This window comes from Myxocyprinus asiaticus, chromosome 21 (assembly GCF_019703515.2).
Source record: "Myxocyprinus asiaticus isolate MX2 ecotype Aquarium Trade chromosome 21, UBuf_Myxa_2, whole genome shotgun sequence".
In the NCBI taxonomy this organism is placed as follows: domain Eukaryota; kingdom Metazoa; phylum Chordata; class Actinopteri; order Cypriniformes; family Catostomidae; genus Myxocyprinus; species Myxocyprinus asiaticus.
The window spans coordinates 29012365-29035953 of NC_059364.1; the positions used below are offsets into that span (position 1 = coordinate 29012365).

Here is a 23589-nt window from a genome sequence, read left to right on the forward strand (position 1 = left end):
CCTGTGAAGACCTTTTAAAAATTCACCTTTTGTGTTCAACGAAAGAAAGAAAGTCATATGAGTTTTCATTTTTGGTTGAACTCTTCCTTTAATGTACATGGAACAATATCCAAACCCCAAAGTGCATAAAATAACTGGTTAAAGGAATATTCCGGGTTCGATACAAATTAAGATCAGTTGGCAGCATTTGTGCCATAATGTTGATTATAACAAACATTTATTTCAACTCATTTCTCCTTTTCTTTAAAAAAAGCAAAAATCGAGGTTACAATGGAAGTGAATGGGGCAAATTTCTGGAGGGTTTTAAGGCAGAAATATGAAGCTTATATTTTATAAAAGCACTTACAGTATATTAATTCTTCTGTTAAAACTCAAGTGTTATTTGAGCTGTAAAATTGTTTAAAGGGAACATATTATACCCCTTTTTACATGATGTAATATAAGTCTCAGGTGTCCCCAGAATGTGTCTGTCAAGTTTCAGATCAAAATATCTTACAGACCGTTTATTCTACCATGCCTTTATACCCCTGTTTTGTAGCCCTGTTCCAACGGGCTGTTTTAGTGTCTGTAGCTTTAAATGCAAAGGAGCTGCTGCTCCCCACACCCCTTTCTGGAAGTGGGCTGTGCCTTTCCTTCTGGTGCCATGGATACCCCAGCGAAAACAATGCAGGAGAACTTAAACAATTAAAAAATAACATGGAGAACACACAGTCAGTCATCTTACTGTATTGTGCATAACAAAGGTCGAGCTATGAAATATGAAAAACAGCTATAGTTGTTGAAAATGCCACTCAAATAATGACCAGTTTTATTACACAGAAAATCTTCATTGCATGACCACTCAAGCGGTGAAGGATGCCAATCAGTTTATATTGTAACCGAAACAGAGCTACAGCTTCATTGTTATGGAATAAGGTAGTTAGGGACTAGTTGCTACATTACACAAAGCACAGTGTTTTCACAACAAGTGTTTTTCACGCAACGTTTAAACAAGCAAATTCAGAAAGCCAAATTGCAAACATTAAAAAAGTATAAAGTGCGAAACTTATGACTTGCAAATCTGAAGTTGGGTTACGGAGGGTTAGTATATCGATGCATCCTTGATCCTTAGCTTTGAAGCAAATCCAGCCTTGTGTTGACCATCATTGATGAAGCAGTCCGAGCTAACACAAGCGGCTCTAGCGAGGAGATAAAGCTACTCGGGTGGATCTCTTCACCATCCGTGGGTGGTACCTTTCCCCTTTTGACGTCATAAGGGGCTGCAAACCTGAATGGATCGTTCGGATACACTGTTTTTTTATTGATGGGGAAAGGAAAGAAACGAGGGGATGGTCTTTTACCATATTTTGTAGTTGTCTACACACACTGGGGACACATAATTTTGTTCAAAAAAATTTAAAACGTGGATTTTGCATAATATGTCCCCTTTAAATCAGAGTTTTTACATCATTTTAGGGTTTTAGGGCTTTACATCATGCTTTACGTCATCATGGCAACAAAGCTGTAAAACTGGATATAACAACACAGAAAAGGTTAGTAAGGGATTTTATAACACTAAAATCATTTTAACATGCATATTGTTTACATTTGGTGCCAATAGTTTTAAAACCGTGTGTATTTTAATGTTTACAGATTAACCCCATTGACTTCCATTGTAAGTGCCTCACTGTATTTTTGCATAAGAAAAAAAGAAATAAATTATGATTTTTGTGTTATAAAACTATGTTCAACATGATTTTATTGTGATAAAATCGATTACAGGTTTTACATGCATTACGTTGTCAAGGCAACAAAGTTATAATATTGGATATTACTTTATACAGATAAGGTTAGTAAGTAATGTTATCATACGAAAATCATGATAACACAAATAATTTTTAGGTCTTGTGGCTATACTTTAAAAAAAGTTGTATTTTAACATTTATGGGCTGGTTCCATTAACTTCAATTGTAAGTGCCTCACTGTAACCGTCATATTTGCTTTTTTTTTTAATAAACAAGGTATGAGTTGAAATGTACATATTTTTTTGTTATGCCACAAATATAACTTGTATTGAACCTGAAACATTTGTTTAATCATCTGGATTCCATCAGATTTACTGAACAGAAAATGTTGTTTGTATGCTGTTTGTCACTGTATGTGTAACCTGCATCAGGCCCGACAGACTATATTTTCAAAGTCAGTTGCTCCAAGTAAAATGTAGTTTATAGTGAAATTTCCGAATTTTTTTTATGCTGAGTTCAGCTTGCAATGCACGGCTGCATCTGGAATGCGGGCAGCATGAATGCTGTTATCTGTTCATATGGCCGCAGACACAGGATGTGTGAAACAGGCCTTGGCAGTTGAACATTATATTTCTGCTCTGTTGCATTTTTTTTTTTTTTATTTCCTTGGATATGCCTTTCACTTTTCGGATAACCACTGCAAAAACTCCTAACAGACAAGGACAAGCAGCAAGAATGCCACTAACTGCTTCATAATGGCTCACTTAGAGTTGAGGTGTCGGCAGAGAGAATGTCACGCAGCCTTGCTGTACAATATGACCTGTGGGTCCGCTTTTCTGCCACTTTCTGAGCTCTAGAGTTGTGGCAGTACACTCAGTGCACTGCCAATCTGTTCTGCCCTGAAGCTCAGCTCTGTCCCAGCCAATCAGCTCGCCTGAAGTCCCACACACTTCGTCAAGACTAAGGGGAAAACATGCAATTTGTTTATGAAAATAAGCCCCCACCAAACAGCAAAAACAGCTGACTTGTAACACACTTCAGAGTGACTAAAATATGCTGGACAATAGATGCAGAGTAGGACTTAAAAAACATCAACTCAAATGGGAAGATTCAGCACTTGTGTGTGTTTACACAAGCAAAATATTTAAATGTCCTGCCAGATCGATTTAAATAGCTAATAATTCACACTCAGAATCAGTAACACCACATATTTAGGGGTCTTTTTATTGACAAAGACAGAAGAGAGGGGAGAAGAAATATTTTGGGTCGCACCACAGTTCAGCGTGTCAGGCACATGTGCATGAACCGCTAGGCCAGTTTTGCTCCAGGATCTCAAGTGGCGACCCAACACAGTACCAAACGTAACAAATATTTAATGTAGTCAGGGTCACATTTTATTATGCCTTGCATAGTTTTTCCGTGACCCTGGCAGCAGGCCCGAGCTCTGGAATGGCTGCAGGCGCAATGGGCAGTCCATGTCCTACTGCTGCTGACCGGGGAGTCCCAACTCGTGGCCCAACAACTCCCGGTGGACAACCTCCTGAGGTAACCTGAGCTGAAAAAACCCATCCTGCAGCAGGTCGGCTGCAGTCCCAAAGAGCATCGCCGGCGGTCCCGAATCCTGATGCTGAGCAAAGTCGGCCACCCGTTTGCCTTCGTTCAACAGCTCTGCAACACCTGCCAGTGGTGGGTGCTAGCCGAGGAGCCCAGCGACATTCTCGTGGTACTGGAACAATTCATTGCCAAACTACCGAAAGGAACTGTGGAGTGGGTCCAGTGCCACTGACCGGCGTCGCTGGATGAAACAGTGCAGTTGGTGGAGGACCATTTAGTGGTGTACCCGGGGGCCGGTGAGCCCCGCTCTCTCTCTCCCTGTCATCCCTCCCCCTCCCCTCCTTCTTTCCAACCTATCCTGTTCCCCTGGAAATGGTGGAACAATCCTCCGAGACTGGTGCCCCAGCAATTCTTCCTCTCAGGTGTGGGAAGCTGCCACCACTAGTGTGGACGTGAGGTTTGGGCTGGTCTGTTGGAGTTGCGGGGAGCCAGGACACATCCGGGAATAGTGCCTGGTGATGGAGTTGGGGATGGTGATCCGGGTCCCCGACACTCCACAGGCCACCACCGATCGAGCCGGGACATACCAAATGCCCGTGAGTATTGGGGGGGGTGCATACCAAGCCTTGGTGGATTCAGGTTGTAACCAAACCTCTATTCATCAATGCTTGGTTCAAAATGGGGCATTGGATTCAAATAATCAGGCGAAGGTGAGGTGTGTGCATGGGGATATTTACGATTATCCTGCAGTGACTGTCACTGTTCTATTTCGGGGTCAAAAGCATAGCATTGAGGCCATGGTTAGTTCCCGCCTCACCCATAAACTAATTTTGGGTACTAATTGGCCGGCTTTTCCTGAATTGTTCAAGGGGTTGTGTGTGGATGGGTCATGTAATAAGAGGGATGGTGTGGGATGTGCGCTGATGGGGGAGGCGGAGCCGGGGCCATCTATGTCAGCTCCGCGTCAGGATGACGTAAGGGAGGGGGAAGCCTCGGCTTCCCCAGCCCTTAGGGGAATTCCCGCTGGGACTCTTAAGCACACGTTTGACCAAGTGAAATTAATTGATGATGCCTTCAGCCGCGCATTGCACTCACATACTCGTATATCTCACTTATAAACGATCGGTTGTATCAAGTGATGCAGGATGCTCAGACAAAAGAAGATGCAACCCAGTTGTTAGTACCAAGGAGCCGTCGGGAAATGTTGTTCCAGGCGGCTTATCATAGTCTGATGGCAGGTCAATTGGGACAGGGGAAAACACTAAGCCATCTCATGGCCTGTTTCTATTGGCCAGGCATTCACGGGGATGTTAGCCGGTGGTTTGTGACATGCCGCGAATGTCAGCTGGTGAATCTGCCGATCACTCCACAAGTGCCATTGCACCCTCTTCCATTGATTGAGGTTCCCTTTAACAAAGTTGGCATGGACCTCCTCGGGCCATTAGAGCGGTCAGCACACGGGCATCGCTTTGTGTTGGATATGGTGGACTACGCAACGCGATACCCAGAAGCAGTGCCTCTTCGCAACATCTCAGCACGTAGTGTTGCGGAGGCACTCTTCAGAATAATCTCCCGAGTGGGGATTCTGAAAGAAATCCTCACTGACCAGGGCACTATCATGTCATGTACATTACACGAGCTGTATGAATTGTTAGGTATTAAATCGATTCAGACAAGCGTGTACCATTCACAAAAGGAAGGCTTGGTTGGACGATTTAATAAAACCTTAAAAAATATGATTCGTAAGTTTGTGCACGAAGATGCTCGGAATTGGGATAGGTGGCTCAAACCCCTGTTATTTGCTTTACAAATGGGGTTTTCCCCATTAGAATTATTATAAGGGTGTAAGCCCTGTGGCGTGTTAGACATCATGAAGGAAAATTGGGAGGAGGGACCTTTACAAAGCAAAAATGAAATTCAATAAGTGCTTGACCTGAGAGCAAAACTCCACACACTGGGGCGTCTATCACAGGATAATTTGCTAAAGGCACAAGAACGTCAGTCCCGGCTGTATAACAGGGGAGCTCGGCTATGGGAATTTGCACCAGGAGATAAAGTACTTGTATTACTGCCCACATTGAGCTCTAAATTACTCGTAAAGTGGCAAGGGCCCTTTGAGGTCACACGGCGAGTTGGAAAAGTCGATTATGAGGTAATGCATACGGATAGGGGCAGGGCTCATCAAATTTACCACCTCAACCTACTAAAACCATGGAGAGAGGCAGTCTCTGTATCCTTGGCGATGGTAGTTCTGGAGAAGGAGGAGCTCAGCCCGGAGGTGAGTCTAAAAGCCAATCGGTTCAGTCCCTTGCGGAGACCACCTCTCGCCGTCACAACATACAGAGGTTGCCAGGTTGCAAAATAATTTCTCTGACATGTTCTTGCCTCTTCCCGGCCACACTAATCTCACAAAACACCACATCGATACAACCCCAGGGGTAGTGGTACGTAGTCGTCCCTACCGCTTACCTGAACATAAGAAACAAGTAGTACGGGAAGAAATAAAGGCCATGCTCGATATGGGCATAATAGAAGAATTGCCACAGTGATTGGGCCAGCCCGGTGATTCTGGTACCTAAGAGCGATGGCTCTGTCCGGTTCTGTGTGGATTATAGAAAGGTCAATGCGGTGTCGAAATTTGATGCTTATCCAATGCCTCGTATTGACGAACTGCTCGATCGGTTGGGCTCAGCTCGCTTTTATTAGACACTGGATTTGACAAAGGGATATTGGCAGATCCCCTTAACGCTGATGTCCTGTGTGAAAACGGCCTTCTCCACACCATTTGGATTACACCAATTTGTGACCCTTCTGTTCGGTTTGTTTAGGGCCCCAGCTATGTTTCAACGTCCTATGGACAGGGTCCTCAGGCCATATGCTGTATATGCCTCTGCTTATTTGGATGATATCATTATTTACAATAATGATTGGCAACGGCATATGCAGCATCTGAGGGCGGTTCTGAAATCACTGTGACGAGCGGGGCTCACAGCAAACCCAAAGAAGTGCGCAATTGGACAGGTGGAGGTACGGTATCTTGGGTCACAGGCAGGTGTGACCTCAAATTGATAAAACAGCAGCGATCGCGACCTGCCCGAGACCCAAGACCAAAAAGGAGGTGAGACAGTTTCTGGGGCTGGCCGGCTACTATCGAAGGTTTGTGCCTAATTTTTACGACATCACCAGCCCCTGACTGATCTCAGTAAAAAGGGAGTCCCAGACCCGGTCCAGTGGACTTGGTCTTGCCAACTAGCTTTCACGCAGGTAAAAGCTGCACTTTGTGGCGGGACACTTCTGCATTCCCCTGATTTCTCTCTCCCTTTTGTTTTATAGACAGATGCATCGGATAGGGGGCTGGGTGCTGTTCTGTCCCAAGAGGTGGAGGGGGAGGAGCGCCCGGTGCTGTAAATTAGTCAAAGCTCTCTATGAGAGAGACGAAGTTGATGTTTGGCCATCAAGTGGGCCGTTTCTTCCTTTATCTGCCCAACCTGAACCTTTGTTACACTGATAAGCACATTTATATAGCTATCCTAACTATGCAAGATGATATGGTTCTTATTTACTATTTGTATTTAAAAATGCTTTTCTGTCCACAGCCCTATCAGAACAGATCTTTTTGGGTCACGACCCACCAGTTGAAAACCACTGTGCTAGACCACATCTCTGACAGTACCAGCATGTTTTATGTTGAATATCAGTTCATCCATGGTATGCTAAAGTTATATCACTCCCAGAATTCCAGCCAGGTAATGTACAGTTGAAAAGCCTTTCCAGGTAGGATTTCCAAAAGGTAAATTATGCATCATTGAGTTCTCATGTATCTACACCAACTCTGTAACACAATGGCTACAAAAAGAGAGAATGGCCCATTTCTAATCAATTTTAAATCTATATAAACATTAAGATGCAAACATACAAACATTCCCTCTCTCTTTCTGTCTTTCTCTAACATTCACCCCATCCTCTCTGTGGCTTGAGATAAAATAAAAACAGATAAAAGGCCACTCTCATGCCCTTGATGTGCGTTATCTCTTTCTCTCCACCCCTCGACACAGCAGCCGATGTTTGAACCCGCGACCCCTCATAATCGGGGCAGCCAGCCGACCAACACTAAGCCCAATGCGAGAGCCGACACATTCACATTCAAATATTACACCAACCCAGACAAGAGAGAGTGAGAGTGTGTGTGTATATGGAAGGGAGGATTGAGGGACAGAGTGAGTGAGTAGGGAAGGAGAGATGGAATGACAGAGAGAGAGAGAGAGAGAGAGAGCAATAAAAGTGTTAGAGTGATATAGCAAAGAAGCTTAGACAGAGACAGAGGAGAGAGAGAGAGAGAGAGAGAGAGAGAGAGAGAGAGAGAGTGAGAGGAAAGTAGGAAAAAGGCAGCGAGCTTGCAAAGGTGAAAAGTTTAACAAGCAAAGCTGTTCCTCCTGATCACAGCCTGCTAATCAGCTTCATGGGTGGCTGGATAAATCGGCTCCTACTTTTTAAACATGCTGCTGGCAAGATGCAAGTCATTTATTTTATTGCTGCTTTTCCCTCTCTCTCCGGTTTCTCTTGCAGCATTTTTGAGAGTGAGTGAGAGACCTGATCCTTAGAAAGTGCAGGGTGAACTTGACGTCTGGTCGCTCGCACTACAGGCTCCAGAAATTGACATATTCAGATGTTAAATGTGTGGAGAGCAGATATTGATATATTCGGGCTGTTAAAGTATAAAGCTCCTTAGAGGACAGGGCGGGAATTTAAGTTTTGCATGCCATGGTAATACTACAGTAACCATATTTTAACCTTTATATTCATAGAGAACCCATAGTAATAATACAGGAAAACAAGAACAATGTAAATAAAAATCATAATTATGTTTTTACTACAAATATTTGTAGTAAATATATTTGTAATATTAGCACTTTAAATGCTTGATTTTAGGTCAGACTAAAACAATAATTTGTCTTTTTAAAATGTCATGTAAACACTTTAGTTTGAATAAAATCATACAAGTCCGATTTTTGTGAAGTTGAAATAGAGACCTACAGTAGATAATGCGATTGTATCTCGGCTTTGTCCAGCATGCATACACATTAATTGGACCACAATTGTCCTCGGCATTGTACGCATGGAGTGACATGCAGCACGCACACCAAGCAGCCACAACATTAAAACCACCTGCCTAATATTGTGTAGGTCCCACTCGTGCCAACAAAACAGCACCAACCCACATCTCAGAATAGCATTCTGAGATTATATTCTTCTCACCACAATTGTACAGAGCAGTTATCTGAGTTACCATACACTTGGTCAGTTCAAACAGTCTGGCCATTCTCTGTTGACCTTTCTCATCAACAAGGCTTTTCCATCCACAGAACTGCCCCTCACGGGATGTTTTTTTGTTTTTGGCACAATTCTGAGTAAATTCTAGAGACTGTTGTGCATAAAATCCCAGGAGATCAGCAGTTACAGAAATACTCAAACCAGCCCGTCTGGCACCAACAAACATCCATGCGATTATCTAATCAGCCAATCGTGTGGCAGCAGTGCAGTGCATAAAATCACGCAGATACAGGTGAGGAGCTTCAGTTAATGTTCACATCAACCATCAGAATGGGGAATTTTTTTTATCTCAGTGATTTGGACCATGGCATGATTGTTGGTGCCAGATGGGCTGGTTTGAGTATTTCTGTATCTCCTGGGATTTTCACACACAACAGTCTCTAGAATTTACTCCGAATGGTGCCAAAAACAAAAAAACATCCAGTAAGCGGCAGTTCTGTGGATGGAAATGCCTTGTTGATGAGAAAGGTCAACAGAGAATGGCCTGACTGGTTCGAACTCACCAAGTCTATGGTAACTCATATAACCACTCTGTACAATTGTGGTGAGAAGAATAGCATCTCAGAATGCTATTCTGAGATGCGGGTTGGCACTGTTTTGGCGGCATGAGGGTGACCTACACAATATTAGGCAGGTGGTTTTAATGTTGTGGCTGACTGGTATATTTAAGACTTCCTCAGCTGATGTCCTTACTTCAAATATTTGATTATGCAATTGTGTCATGTATACTTGGATAGATGAAGACTGTAGCTTGACTGCACAAAAACAGGCTGTTGCTCGACTGTAACAGCGCATATAAATGTACTGAATTATAAATGTCCGCTCTTGATTTCACTTCACTGGCTACCTGTAGCTGCCCACATCAAATTCAAGGCTTTGACTCTGGCCTTCAGGACAGCCAATGGAACTGCACACTCTTACATCAATTCACTTCTCCAGGTCTATGCTCCAACTCGCTCTCTGCAGTCTATGAACAAGCGGTGCCTGGTGGTCCCATCACAAAGAGGCTCAAAGTCTATTACACAATCGTTCACTTTCTCTGTTCCAATGTGGTGGAATGAGCTTCCAACCTTCACACGATCTGCTGAAACCATCTCAACATTCAAGAACCAGTTGAAAAAACATCTGTTCTGCGAGTACTTAACCAATCCACACTAATTGCAATTACTATTGAACTTAACTTGCACTTACTATATACAAATACTTTATATATACTTATATATATATACTTCTCTGTCTCTTTCTTCTGCGCTAGCACCTATACTACTCCAGCCACCTCGACAGCTTGGCAGTACAACTCTGTAGATATTGTTGAACTTTGTATGACAAATTACTTGCTATGTTCCTCATTTGTAAGTCGCTTTGTATAAAAGCATCTGCTAAATTACTTAATGTAAATGTAAATGACTTGATGATCCAGTCAAAGCAGTCACAGCCCACAGGAGGGGAAGATCAGCAGTGAATAACGCCTTAAATTTCAGTCAGTTACTTATACAAAGCTATTGTATTTCGTAAAGCTGGACTAATTATATGGTACTTTAATTGTGCTTGTTAGTCATTTTTGAGCTTGACAGCCCTAGTCCTCATTCATTTTCATAATGTTGAAAAAAATTGGCCAAGACATTCTTTAAAAATTCTCCTTTGTGTTCCATGGAAAAAAGAAAGTCATACGGATTTGGAATGATAAAGGTGTCGAGGATGAGTAAAAATTTTCTTTTTTGGGTGAACTATTCCTTTAAATGAGTTGAGCGCCGATATGGAGAGGAAAGCAGGCAGATAGGCAGCTGGAAGTTGGGTCGGCTGTAGAGAGATTAAGTTAATATGTGCATGTATATATGTGCGCATGAGGGTGTTGCTGTGGGTGTGGACAGGGGAAGTCAGAATTAAAATTCATGACTCTCTTCACAACCATTTGAGTAACAAGATTAAGATGGGTGAGTAGAAAATAGCTGCATTATCAGGCGGCTTGCAGCTCCTCCAGCTGCTGGTGCTCTATTCCAAAACAGTGGGGATAAGCGGATAACACACATCCCCCTCGCCACATCCCCACACTGCTGAGAGCCCCATCCATGGCCAGCCTTTCCCCCAGCACATGCAGGGAGGAGGAGATTTAGGGTCTTAAACGAAACACTTCAATCTCCAAGACATCAGAGGCTGGCGGAGGTAAGGAGTGACAGACGACCATATGTGTACTTGCATACATGGGTGTCTGGGAGGGGCGCGTAGACGGTATTATAATAGAAGACTGTGATTTGGTATTCTGAAGGAGGTGGGGAATATGATCTATTGTCAGCCGTGTGTTTCTTTGTGCACTTTGGTCTGTATGTTCTCACCCAACACACACATACACACACGCACAAACACTCACAGAGGGCAGGGTGTTCATCAGAAGATAAGAAAGAAAAATTAATCACTTTGAGATATGATGAGGGCACTTCAGTTTGCCCTTTATATCACATGCACAGCTGCATGACCTGACACACACACGGGTGCGAACAGTAAGACTCTTGACTTAGCTATCTTGGCTCCTTACTACTCTTGTCATTATCCACACAGAAACACAGTAGGTGGTCTAGCACATAAGGATCCTGCTAGACCTCAGGTGCATCAGGGCAACACAGTGACAAGGTGAATGCATTAACTAGTTGTGTGTGAGTGTGTGAGTGAAAATGGCATGCATGGAACAGTTTTGACTGACAAAAATCTGGAAAATAATTCGAATTTGGTGTCTCTCCAAAACCCTGCCCTCCAAAGACATGTCCGCCAACCTAATGTCAATAAACATGCAAAATGTTAAAAGGCTATTTTGTTCTGTCACAGAGACAGGTGAAATATCTCAAGACAATAAGTTTCAGTAATTTATGTCCAATGTTGGGGACTAACTAACTAAAAGTGACACTACTAACTTAACTTCATTCTTCACAGTAGCATCACATAAATGTTACATTTGTCACACTGTATTGCGCACACATGCAGCAATAAAGCAGTGTGAGGAATCAAACACGCTCACCTAAACCATCTTTATTGTAGCGCTGAGAAATCCAAGTCATATAAGCAAATTGGTTCTTTCGGGCAGTTCATCTTAATGAACCGGTTAAAATAAATGATTCAATTATATTTAGCATGGGATCTAATTAATTTTAGTTAGTCAGTTCATTCGTATGGTCGTCAGTAACCACTCGGGCCCCTGCACAGCCTTAAAGGGACTTTGGCAAAAGTCACTTCACTTCTTTTTAGAAGCAAAATATTTAGTTGATTGGACTTATAAAATAGGGTGTTTTAAAGTTATTAGTTTATTTTTAGTATAAATGTTTAAGTCGTCACCTTAATTGTGTAATACAGTGGTTCCCAACCCTGTTCCTGGAGGCCCCCCAACACTATGCATTTTGTATATCTCCCTTTTCTGACACACCCAATTCAGGTCTTGGAGTCTCCACTAACGAGCTGATGAGTTGAATCAGGTGTGTTTGATTAGGGAGATATACAAAATTGTAGTGTTGGGGGGCCTCCAGGAACAGGGTTGGGAACCACTGGACTGTAATGCATTTAATGAAATAGCTATCAGGTCTTCAGGACTTCTGATTGCAGAATGAAATAAAATCATCAGATTTTTTATATATTTAAAAATATTTTCTTCTTTAAATAGTGTCAATGTAGTTAGGTACTTTTTGTTAGTAGCTTGTAGTGTAGTTTACTCTTACTTTTTTTTTTTTTTAAGTAGCTTGACTGTAGTTTAGCTGTTCTGTGTTTATGCGGCAATATGTTGCAGAGATGCTCACGCGCATTGTGAAGGCAAAGTGAGCAGGTTCACCCATTTGCGCAATTACAAACATTTGAAGCAGTTTAAAGTTATTATACAAATCTAAATAGGCAACGCAGTATCAGAGAAATGGAGGAGGCATTTCACCAGATTTGTAATGAGGAACATAATATATTATTTTGTATGAAACAAATCCTCAAAATAATAATACTGTGACGAGGAGGAGGGCGGGGCGGGGCCGTGAGTCTGCACGGCCGGTTCCCAATCGGGCTAATCAGCCGAGGAGAGGGATAAGGCCGAGCCGGATGCAGCAGTTCGGGAGAGAGAGAGCCAGACGCAGCTGCCTTGTATGTGTTTGTGTTTTGTGTCTTTTTGTTTTATTAATTGTGTTTTGTGTCTTTTTGTTTTATTAAATATTACTTTGACTGTTCAGCCAGTTCCTGCCTCCTCCTTGCCCATTTGAACCGTGTTACATTGGTGCCGAAACCCGGGAAGGAGGAGGGATGTGCTGTCGTGGATTCCTCGCTACTGCCGTCCGCCATCTGTGAGGGGAGGAGGGGCTTGCTGCCACCTGGAGTGGTGGAGCCGCTGCCAGGGGCAGAGGGGCTCGCTACCGGCCTCCAGAACGCAGAGGGGTGTTCCATCCGCCAGGTGTCGGAGGACTCCCTCCGGTCCACCCGGGGAGGAGCAGCTGTCGTCCACCAGAGGGTGGAGGAGTGGTCGAGGACCAGGTGAACAAATTTAAAGGACACAAACATAAACATATATGGCAGCTGCATGTGGCTCTCTCTCTCCCTAACTGCCACATCCGGCTCGGCCTTATCCCTCTCCTCGGCTGATTAGCCTGACTGGGGGCCAGCCATGCAGACTCACTGCCGGCCGTGCCCTCCTCCTTGTCACAACTAATTCAGCATCATATTATAATAATAAACTTGACTGGACAATAATACATAATATTAAAATATTAGAGAGTGAAGTTTTAGTTTTTGTACACCCTGTTTATTCACAAAAATGTTTTGTAAAAATACATGTAGGTAAAAATTGCATTTTTATTACTGTATTACAGTACTGGTGCATAGAAATTATATTTATTATAAATTAAATAACATTCTTCCTTGTGTTCATTATGTGAAAAACTACATCTTTATGCCATTAAACATTTTGAATCTACTTGGCTACAATGGCTGTTAGGATGCATAAAAAAATATGATTTAAAATCACTTTTATGTAATTTCTGAGCAAATAATAAATTATCAAGATATGTTCTGAATATCGTCAACAGCCTGAAAAAATATCGAGAAATAATTTTTTGAGCCATATCGCCACGAACCGGGGTGATAAGGCTGTTGGACAGTTGCTTGGGTCCTCGGTAATCGTAATCCTGCCCCTGTATGAGTATCTTGTAGCCTAAATTTAGGAAGTACAGTTTCAAAGTATACTGTATGTCAGGAAGCATGGACGTTTTATTAACCCCCCTCTGTCTTAGGATGGAAGTAGCAAAGGTGTAGGTGGTTTCTTTTGTGAAAATGGATCTGACATTGTAACGTTGTCCAACCAAGTGTTTCGCTTGACTTAGAGTAAGAATTGAGGGCTTAAAAACTTTGTACTTTAGTTGCTGCATTACACCTGTTCATGGTTAAGGTGAAATTTACAATAAATATACTCTTTTTCTTTCATTCTAGGTCTCTCTCTCTCTCTCTCTCTCTCTCTCTCATTCCTTTCTTCCCTCTCAATTGATGGCTCTAAATTTAAACACTCTTTCCTTGGTGGCCACAATGACCACTTGGTGTTTTGCTGCCCAGCTATGTCCATCACCTAAGAAATCAAGTTTCAGTCATTCTGTTCTAGAGTCCCGCTGCTAGGTCCATTTTCCTCAGGCATAGGCAGGGCTGCCACTGTCAGGCCTGTGGGGCCTAATGGGTCCTCACAGCTTCCACAGTAACCAAAAATGGCAGCCATGGTTGTGCTGTCGGTTAACCAGCTGGACACCACTGCTGCCTTGACCTCGATTATTTGTGGTTTCAGACAGAGGGAAAGGAGTTGCAGCTTGGTCCACTCATTTAGAGCTTGTCTCAGAGAAATACAGCTTTTGAGTTTTAAGAGTCCACTTAACTTTACTGTTAAGCAACTCCCCCTTACTGTTCCTGCTGACTTACAGTAGCAGGCACACAATGTATTTCTTTGAATGAATTTCAGTGAATAATTTAAACTACAAACATTTGCTACCTCCACACACAAAAGAGGTAGCAAATGCAGACAAACAGAATACTTAGTTTCTCAAGTTAACTTTTTGACACTGAAACATTTACACACACACACACAATAGAACCCTTTAGGTTTGTACTCCTTCACATACACACCTTCAGGTGTAGGTCCCACAGATGTGAGTCGTAGTTTTCATAGCGACACACACACAGGCCTGCTCTCTCTGCCAGTCTGCAGAACTCTGCCAGTGTGTCTCCCCTGGTAGGGGCAAATACTAGAGCTGTTCCCTAAAGAGACAAATTACATACAAACACAGTTTATACATACTTTCCTAGTGTTTCCTATTACAATAAACAAATTGTATGTCTCATAGAATTATAAATATGAGTCAGATCATAATGATTTCTCATGACATTTAATTTTTTTACTACAAACAAATACTAATCATGTTACATTTCCTAACAAATCATTGACAATTTAATCAATATTTTGCCATTGTTCTTATGCACACACCATGTATTTGTAATGCAGACCAGCAGTGCTTAACAAACATTACACTTTTATAACACATTCTATAATATGATATAATAAAAACCTATAGGTGAAGTGTGTAATTTTTCCTGTTAAAATACTTTATTAAATTATCACAGTTGAATATGCAGCCACAACTGTAAGTAATCCATTCATAAGTTGACTTCTAGAAGATTGTAAACGTCATGGTTACTTGTGCAACCTCCGTTCCCTGATGGAGGGAACGAGACGTTGTGTCGATGTAGTGACACTAGGGGTCACTCTTGGGAGCCCGAGACACCTCTGATCTTTGATAAAAGGCCAATGAAAAATGGCGAGTGGTATTTGCATGCCACTCCCCCGGACATACGGGTATAAAAGGAGCTGGTATGCAACCACTCATTCAGGTTTTATGCTGAGGAGCCAATATAAGGTCCAGCCATTTCAGCGTGTAGTTCAGCGTTGTGGCAAGAGGGACACAACGTCTCGTTCCCTCCATCAGGGAACAGAGGTTACACAAGTAACCATGACATTCCCTATCTGTCACTCACTCGACGCTGTGTCGATGTAGTGACACTAGGGGTCCCTATACGAAACGCCACAACTGGCTGAACTGTGTTACGTGAACTGGCGGTGTGTGGTGGGCAGACTGCTGTGTGCCTCATAGCCAGCGCACCAGGTCGACACGTAACCTCCCCCAACATAGTTATGAGTGTCGAACAGCCCTTTTTGGGGAAAGTCGACTACCCAAAGATAGAGACAGGCTTAACCCTGTCGTGGCCTCTTTTCCCCTTCTCTTTTTTCACTCCCTAAAAAAGAAGGGGTATTATCCGACTGGGCCGCCAGGTCTAGTCGGGGGGTGTCCCTCCCAAGGGGAAGACACCGCGGAGACCACACCTCGCTCAAAGAGAGGGGGGGATATTTAAGTGGAAGAATATGTCACATGGTCTTTCCAACCATGTGGAGAGCCTTCAAGGTAGATCCTGCCCAATGGGGGAGGAGTTACTACAAACATGGAGACTGGGGCAGAGGGGTTCTGCCCAAGGAAGATGCAGTTTGCCAGCAGGGAAATGAACTAGCGGAAGATATATATCGTATGGGGTTAGCCTTATAGGAAACTGCCACATGCGTAGCACCTACCCCAGAACAGGGCTCTTAGTTAGCCTGTGTACTGGGCCAGCAGCGAGTCTCTCCGAAAACTCGACTGCCACAGGGCTCGGAGGAAGTCAACAAGGGAACAAAGTTTGTGAACACTACTGGGAATTAATGGTGCACGTCTTCAGTTCCAAGGGAGGTGAAAGGCGCTATGTGCAAGCGATACACCCGGCCGGCTATCCCGGGCTTATCCCCTTGTGTTGCGTGCCACTACCTGGGACGAACTCCAGGCACGTTTTGCTGACAGAGAACGCTTGCAGGTCACCTACCCTCTTGATGGAAGTGAGCACAGTCAGGAGGGCAGTCTTCAAGGAGAGTGCCTTAAGCTCGGCTGACTGCAAAGGCTCAAAGGGGGCTCTCTGTAGACCCTGAAGCACTACAGAGGTCCGATGAGGGAACGAGGCGCGGTCTGGAGGGATTCAGCATCCTGGCGCCTCTTAGGAACCTGATGATCAGGTCGTGCTTCCCTAAGGACTTACCGTCGACTGCGTCATGGTGTGCTGCTATGGTGGCAACGTGCACCTTCAAGGTGGAATGGGACAGCCTCCCTTCCAACCTCTCCTGCAGAAAGGAAAGCACTGATCCGACTGCGCATCTCTGGGGGTCTTCCGAACAGTGGCGAACACATGCCACTTAAAGGCAAACAGGTGCCTTGTAGAGGGGGCCCTAGCCTGAGAGATCGTGTCTACCACCGTGTCCCATCCAGGGGCCAGACATGGAGATTCCAGAGATCTGGGCACGGGTGCCAGATGGTGCCCCGTCCCTGAGAAAGAAGGTCCTTCCTCAGGGGAATTCGCCAGGAGGGAAGCTGTCGCGAGGAGCGTGAGGTCCGAGCACCACGTCTGGGTGGGCCAGTAGGGTGCTACCAGGATGACCTGCTCCTCGTCCTCCCTGACCTTGCACAGGGTCTGTGCAAGCAGGCTCACTGGGGGAAACGCATATTTGCGCATGCCAGGGGGCCAGCTGTGTGCCAGCGCGTCTATGCTGAGGGGAGCCTCGGTCAGGGCGTACCAAAGCGGGCAGTGGGGAGGATTCTTGGGAAGCGAACAGGTGCACTTGTGCCTGTCGAATCGACTCCAAATCAGCTGGACCACCTGAGGGTGGAGTCTCCACTCTCCCCTGAGGGTAACCTGTCGTGACAGCGCATCCGCTGTAGTGTTGAGGTTGCCCGGGATGTGAGTGGCTTGCAGCGACTTGAAGTGCTGCTGACTCCAGAGGAGGAGACAGCGGGCGAGTTGTGACATACAACGAGAGTGCAAACCGCCTTGGCGGTTGACATATGCTACCGTTGTCATGTTGTCTGTCTGAACTAACACGTGCTTGCCCTGGATCAACGGTCGAAACCTCCGCAGGGCGAGCAGAATTGCCAACAACTCGAGGCAGTTGATGTGCCAATGCAGTCGCGGACCCGTCCAGAGGCCGGTGACTGCATGCCCGTTGCAAACAGCGCCCCAGCCTGTTTTGGAGGCATCTGTCGTGACCACCTGCAGGTAGAAACGAGATGTCGGTCCAAGGGCTGAAAAGATGGTGACAGACCGGCGTGATGACCACGCGACATGTCCCGTGGCGCCATGCCCATCTCGGAACTCAAGTCTGGAGCCAGTGCTGAAGCGGCCTCATATGCATCAACCCAAGCGGGGTGGCCACCGCCGAGGATGCCATATGCCCCAGGAGCCTCTGAAAAAGTTTCAGTGGAACCGCTGTTTTCTGTTTGAACACCTTCAAAAAGTCCAGCACCGACTGGGCGCACTCGTTCGTAAGGCGCACCATCAAGGAGACTGAGTCCAACTCCAAACCGAGAAAAGAGATGCTCTGAACCGGGAGGAGCTTGCTCTTTTCCTAGTTGACCCGAAGCCCTAGTCGGCTGAGGTGTGAGAGCACCAGGTCCCTGTGTGCGCACAACATGTCTCGAGAATGAGCTAGGATTAGCCAGTCGTCAAGATAGTTGAGAACGTGAATGCCCACCTCCCTTAACGGGGCAAGGGCAGCCTCTGCGATCTTCGTAAAGACACGAGGAGACAGGGACAGGCCGAAAGGGAGGACTTTGTACTGATACGCCTGACTCTCGGACGTAAACCGCAGGAAGGGTCTGTGTCGAGGAAGGATCGAGACGTGGAAGTATGCATTCTTAAGATCTACTGCCGCGAACCAATCTTGATGCCAGATGCTCTCCAGAATGCATTTTTGCGTCAGCATCTTGAACAGGAGTCTGTGTAAAGCCTAGTTCAGAACTCACAGGTCCATGATTGGCCGCAACCCACCGCCTTTATTCGGTTCAATGAAGTAGGGGTTGAAAAACCCCTTCTTCATCTCGGCTGGAGGGACAGGTTCTATCGCACCCTTCCGTAGGAGGGTAGCGATCTCCGCGCAAGGTAGCAGCGTTTTCGTCCTTCACCAAGGTGAAGTGGACACAGCTAAACCTGGGCGGACGCCCGGCGAAGTGAATCGCACAGACAAGTCGGACGGTCCGGACCAGCCCTCGCAACGGATTGGAAAGCGCAAGGCATGCGTCCAAGTTCTGTGCAAGGGGGACCAAAGGGACAACGTCATCGGACGTACCAGCAGGTGGGGCCTCGCGGTGGGGAGGCGCTCAAGGTGCCACACCACGTCGTGGCCGTGCTGAGTCTAAGGACATCGAAGCACTTACCTGGCTCCTTGTGACCACCCCCGGAACAGCCTGGGACGGGGGAGGAAGAGGCCTGTCCTCGTGACCCATGGAGACTGTCACATCGGGGGCGGATTTTTGCCACAGCTGGGCGCTCAGGGGCGGGAGACCGCTGCTGGAGCGCCAAACCTTCCAAATAGAGTGGTGGATGGTGGTCGTGATGACGAATGTGCACACCGGATACGTGACCCAGGGAACAAGGAAACTGCTCTTGCTGAGCTCTTGAGTACTGCAGCCACTTGGGCATGCATCGCAATTAAATGCAAAAGGTAACAAAAAGGTGGAGATCTGCTTACCAGCTCCAGAGCAGTGGGTTTCGTTGTCCCTTGGTCGCCCGTCTCGAGGGCGCTTTGAAGCCTTTCACGGGTTCTGGGCGGCCGTGAGACGGATGGCGTCTGCTTCCTGCGGTGGGCTCCACGCCGGGGCCAGGCCGAAGGGGCGGGCTGCGGGGGAGCTGGTGCAGTCACCGCAGGGGGACGCCCTTGGCGATGAGTAGACGGGGTGCGGGATCTTGAGCCGCGCTGGGGCAGGATATGCCGGCTAGCATCCATCTACTGCTCTACCATCGAAAACTGCTGGGCAAAGGCCTCAATGGTGTCGCCGAATAGGCCCGCCTGGGAAATGGGGGCAGCAAGGAATCGTGTCTTGTCGGCCTCACCCATCTCGACCAGGTTGAGCCAAAGATGGCGCACCTGGACCAATAGTGTGGCCATCGTCCGCCCGAGAGACTGCGCCGTAGCCTCCGTCGCTCAGAGAGCAAGGTCGGTCACCGAGCACAGTTCCTGCATCAATCCCGGGGCGGAACTACCCTCGTGCAGTTCCTTTAGCGCCTTGGCGGACTTGCAGGAGAGCCATGGCGTGCAGGGCGGAGGCGGCTTGTCCAGCGGCACCGTAGGCCTTGGCCATCAGAAACGACGTAAACCTGCAGGCCTTGGACGGGGGCTTTGGGCACCCACGCCAGATGGGTGCACCGGGAGCGCCTTTATCCACTGGGGGATTGCCGAATAGCCCTTGGCTGCCCCACCATCGAGGGTAGTGAGGGCGAGGAAGCTGAAAAGATCGGGACCGGGCAGTAAAAAGTGCCTCCCGCGACCTTGTCAGCTCTTCATGCACTTCCGGGAAGAAAGGAACGGGGGCGGGTGTGGCTTTGAGCAGCTGCCCAGGAAAGCATGTCGTCATCTCCGCGTCAGCCTGTGACTGGGCAATCAACCCTGAATGGAGGAGCCCAGCTGAGGCTTCCGACTGGACGAGCCCGCTCTCCGATGCTGCGCTCGAGAGCTCATCACTTTCGTGGGCTCTGAATAAGAGGTCGAACTCGCTGTGAGACAAGCCGGCGGACTCATCCGGAAGCCCGATCGGGGCAGACGAGTGTGCTGGGGAATGGGAGGTCCGCGGGGGGATACCCGGCGGAGGCGGTCCCATTGGGGTCCCCAAATCGCCCCCAGTGCTAGCCGCGCTGGCCTCATACCCGTGGGTAAAAGGACCGAGGCGGGAGCCTCTGGGGTGGCTTGCTTTCTTACGTCGCGACCGCAACGTTGCTATGGACATATTCTCGCAATGAGAACATGACCATCCATGAAAGCTGTCTCCGCGTGAGCAGTGCCCAGACACGAAAGACAGTGATCGTGACCGTCAGAAGGCGAGAGATAACAAGCGCCACCAGGAATAACACACAATCGGAAAGGCGTCTTTAAAAAGACATTCCGTGTGTGCCGCTCTTTTAGAGAAATATACTCTTTTATTTCTGCCGAAGTGCCCAGGGGCATTCTATGCAGTGCACCAATGCAGAGGGGGGAGCAGCCGCTGAAATGCGCCGTCAGATCTGGCAGAGGTGAATGAACAGTAGTATTCAGCTCAGTGAGCATGACCGTTCGGCTCCGAAGAGAAAATCTGAATTAGTGGTTGCATACCAGCTCCTTTTATACCCGTATGTCCGGGGGAGTGGCATGCAAATACCACTCGCCAATTTTCACTGGCCTTTTATGAAATACCAGAGGTGTCTCGGGCTCCCAAGAGTGACCCCTAGTGTCACTACATCGACACAACGTCGAGTGAGTGACAGATAGGGAACTCAACTTCTGACTCACCCAGTGGCATTAGTTTGGGGCAGGACTACTTGTTAGTCGAACAATGGAGGACGGGGGGCAGAGCGGAAGGGTTTTTATGAGTGTTTGGAAACCTTGATTTGAAAATTCTTATTTTTGCACTTCTGTTTGGCATAGACATTACACTTTACATTTAAATCAAATGGCAAAAAAATCTTGTTTATGCTAACTACAAATTACCTTATGCTATGTCAAGAGTAAATAGCTAAATAAATAACATTTTAGCAGGTGGACTTAATCCTTCAAATGAAAACTGTTGTAGACACTGGTAGGCTTATAGTGCGGGGGCTGATGATGTAGCCCTCTTTTCTCCATCCAGCCCAGCTCCTCTCCGCTGTTTCTCAAAGCCCACTCACCGTACATAGCAGTTTGCATCATTACATTCTATTTGATTTCTCCCAGGTATTATATTAGATAATAAACAAAAAGATTAAAGCTCACCTAATCCAATCAATGGCTGAAAGCGCATCCCCTCTCTTTATAGATCAACAAGCCCAGACCAACCAGGCAAGCTAAGAGGATTACCCAAAGGTTCAAAGTTTCTTTGAAATCCTTCGGTTTTAAATATTATTTCATATTTTTGTTCACATTATTGCTTTAATTAAATGGGCACCAAATTCAAATGAAACAAACAAGAACTAATATGTGTACAACAGGATCATCTCAATCCAACAGATGTTTTTTTATTTTTTCATAAGCTCTACACATTGAAAGCACACACATTCACAAGCACAAACATATACAGATGTGTTAATCAGCTGTGTCTGCTGGCCGGATGGTCCACTTCCATTTAATAATAACAAATTAGAGTCATTAGTAGGAAAATTAATTGATTTTTATAAATCTGCTTAAACATTTGGTCACCTCTGCTATGGCGAAAGTCACAGACATTAATTATTTTTTACCCCCTTCTTGTCTCAGTCATGAAAATCAGACATTTTCATTTACTGAATGAGTAATTGTTTTGACTGCTAGTATTAGAGGACTGGGAGGTTCAGTATATTATTAAAAAGTTTTAACAATTAACAATCAATTAGGACTAGCCTGCTTTGTACAGTGTATAATAAAGCTAATATGTAATCCTCTGTAAAAACTGTAGGCTCTTTTGTGAATTTTGAAGGCTGGTTGGTATTATATTGAGATATTGAGAGAATGAGATCAGAGAGAAAGAAATATAAATTTAAGACGTACATATATATATATATAAGGATCTCTCTTTATCTTTCTCTCTCTCACACCCACAGCACAGCACAACTTAACATAAAGACATTGACTATCAAAGTCAACACATGAAAACCTTAAAGATAAATACAAATCCGCTGTTATCTTTGAAGTGTTTTTCATTTGCTGTACAGGGTCTTATCAAAGGGCCATGAAAGAGGACTTGTGGGTCTTGTGATTAGTGCAGAGCATAAAATAAATGAGATGACCCAATCTAAGTTGCACATAAAAAGTATTAAAGTATTACATGATATTAATCCTGCCATTCCATTACTCTCTCAATCACTGCATGCCAACTAATTACTGCAAGTTCACACACAAAGTCACTTACATCAGGTCGCAGTAATCTTCTTAGTGCATCAACCAGACTGGCTCTGTACTGGTCAAGAAACAGGCTGAGAGAATAAGAGAGAAGCAAGGAATGGTAGAAAGATTAGAATGCATTGCAGCGAAAATGGTTCGAGACAAAGCAGTAGGCTATTTATTTTCTTTGTTTACAAATAAATCCACCAGCACAGCGAAAAAACAATTTGTAGATGTAACGCTTTTTTCCCTTAGAAATGAACAAATCTTTTCTTGTTTCAGTGGTGTGACAGCATTCAAAACATCAAAGGTAAAAACCAACACGCTAACGGTGATAAACAATAATGGAACTATCAGGTGGCATGCTTATTATACAAACTACAACAACAGAACAGAAAAAAATAAAAATAAAAAAAAAATAAATCTACCTCGCCTTTCGTGTCATTCGTGTTTACCCACAGTACAACATTTTCTGTTCAGGGCAAAAAAGACCTGAAGAGTGCATTAGACATATAGCACACATCCCTTTTGATTATAAACATGAACATTGGTTTGTTTTTTATACTGACAAGTGGTCCTATTCTTTTACAGTAGATATAAACCCTTTCTTTTTGAAGTATTTTCTGAAGTTTTTATCTTTTTAAATCGAAAATTATATTGTGGTTCATATTCTTAGAAAAAAAAAAAAAAAAAAATACTAATAATGTCAGAATATAAATGTCTGCCCAGCAGATGAAAAATTAGTGAAAAATCCCATAGACTTCCACTGAAAGTTCCCCATACATATCTAGGGATCAGGATGTCATAGAAACATGGGGAGGGTCTCTTTTGACTTGGGACAGTAAGTAACCATCTATCAACCATTAAGTAATGCCCAAGCAACCATCTACCAACACCCTAGTAACACCCAAGTATTTCATAAATTTCATAACCTAATCCCACATATGTGGACATCAATATTTAGGAAAACTCTTTACTCTCTACTTATTTATTTATTTAATTTGCTTGTTTATTAGGTGCTACAAGTTACAAATCAAAAAGGGTAATGGAAAATGC

The 23589-nt window shown here is 45.0% G+C and overlaps 1 protein-coding gene across 3 annotated transcripts in view; it reads right to left on the reverse strand.

The window, feature by feature from the left end:
* Window positions 1-23589, reverse strand: part of LOC127412244 (calmodulin-lysine N-methyltransferase-like) — a 185104-nt gene that overhangs the window by 2705 nt on the left and 158810 nt on the right. For all 3 annotated transcript variants that reach the window (XM_051648466.1, XM_051648468.1, XM_051648467.1), the window contains 2 exons: window positions 22562-22625; window positions 14730-14861 (listed from right to left, as the gene is read on the reverse strand). In XM_051648466.1, the coding sequence (XP_051504426.1) occupies window positions 14730-14861; window positions 22562-22625 (196 nt within the window). The remainder of the gene's footprint in view (window positions 1-14729; window positions 14862-22561; window positions 22626-23589) is intronic.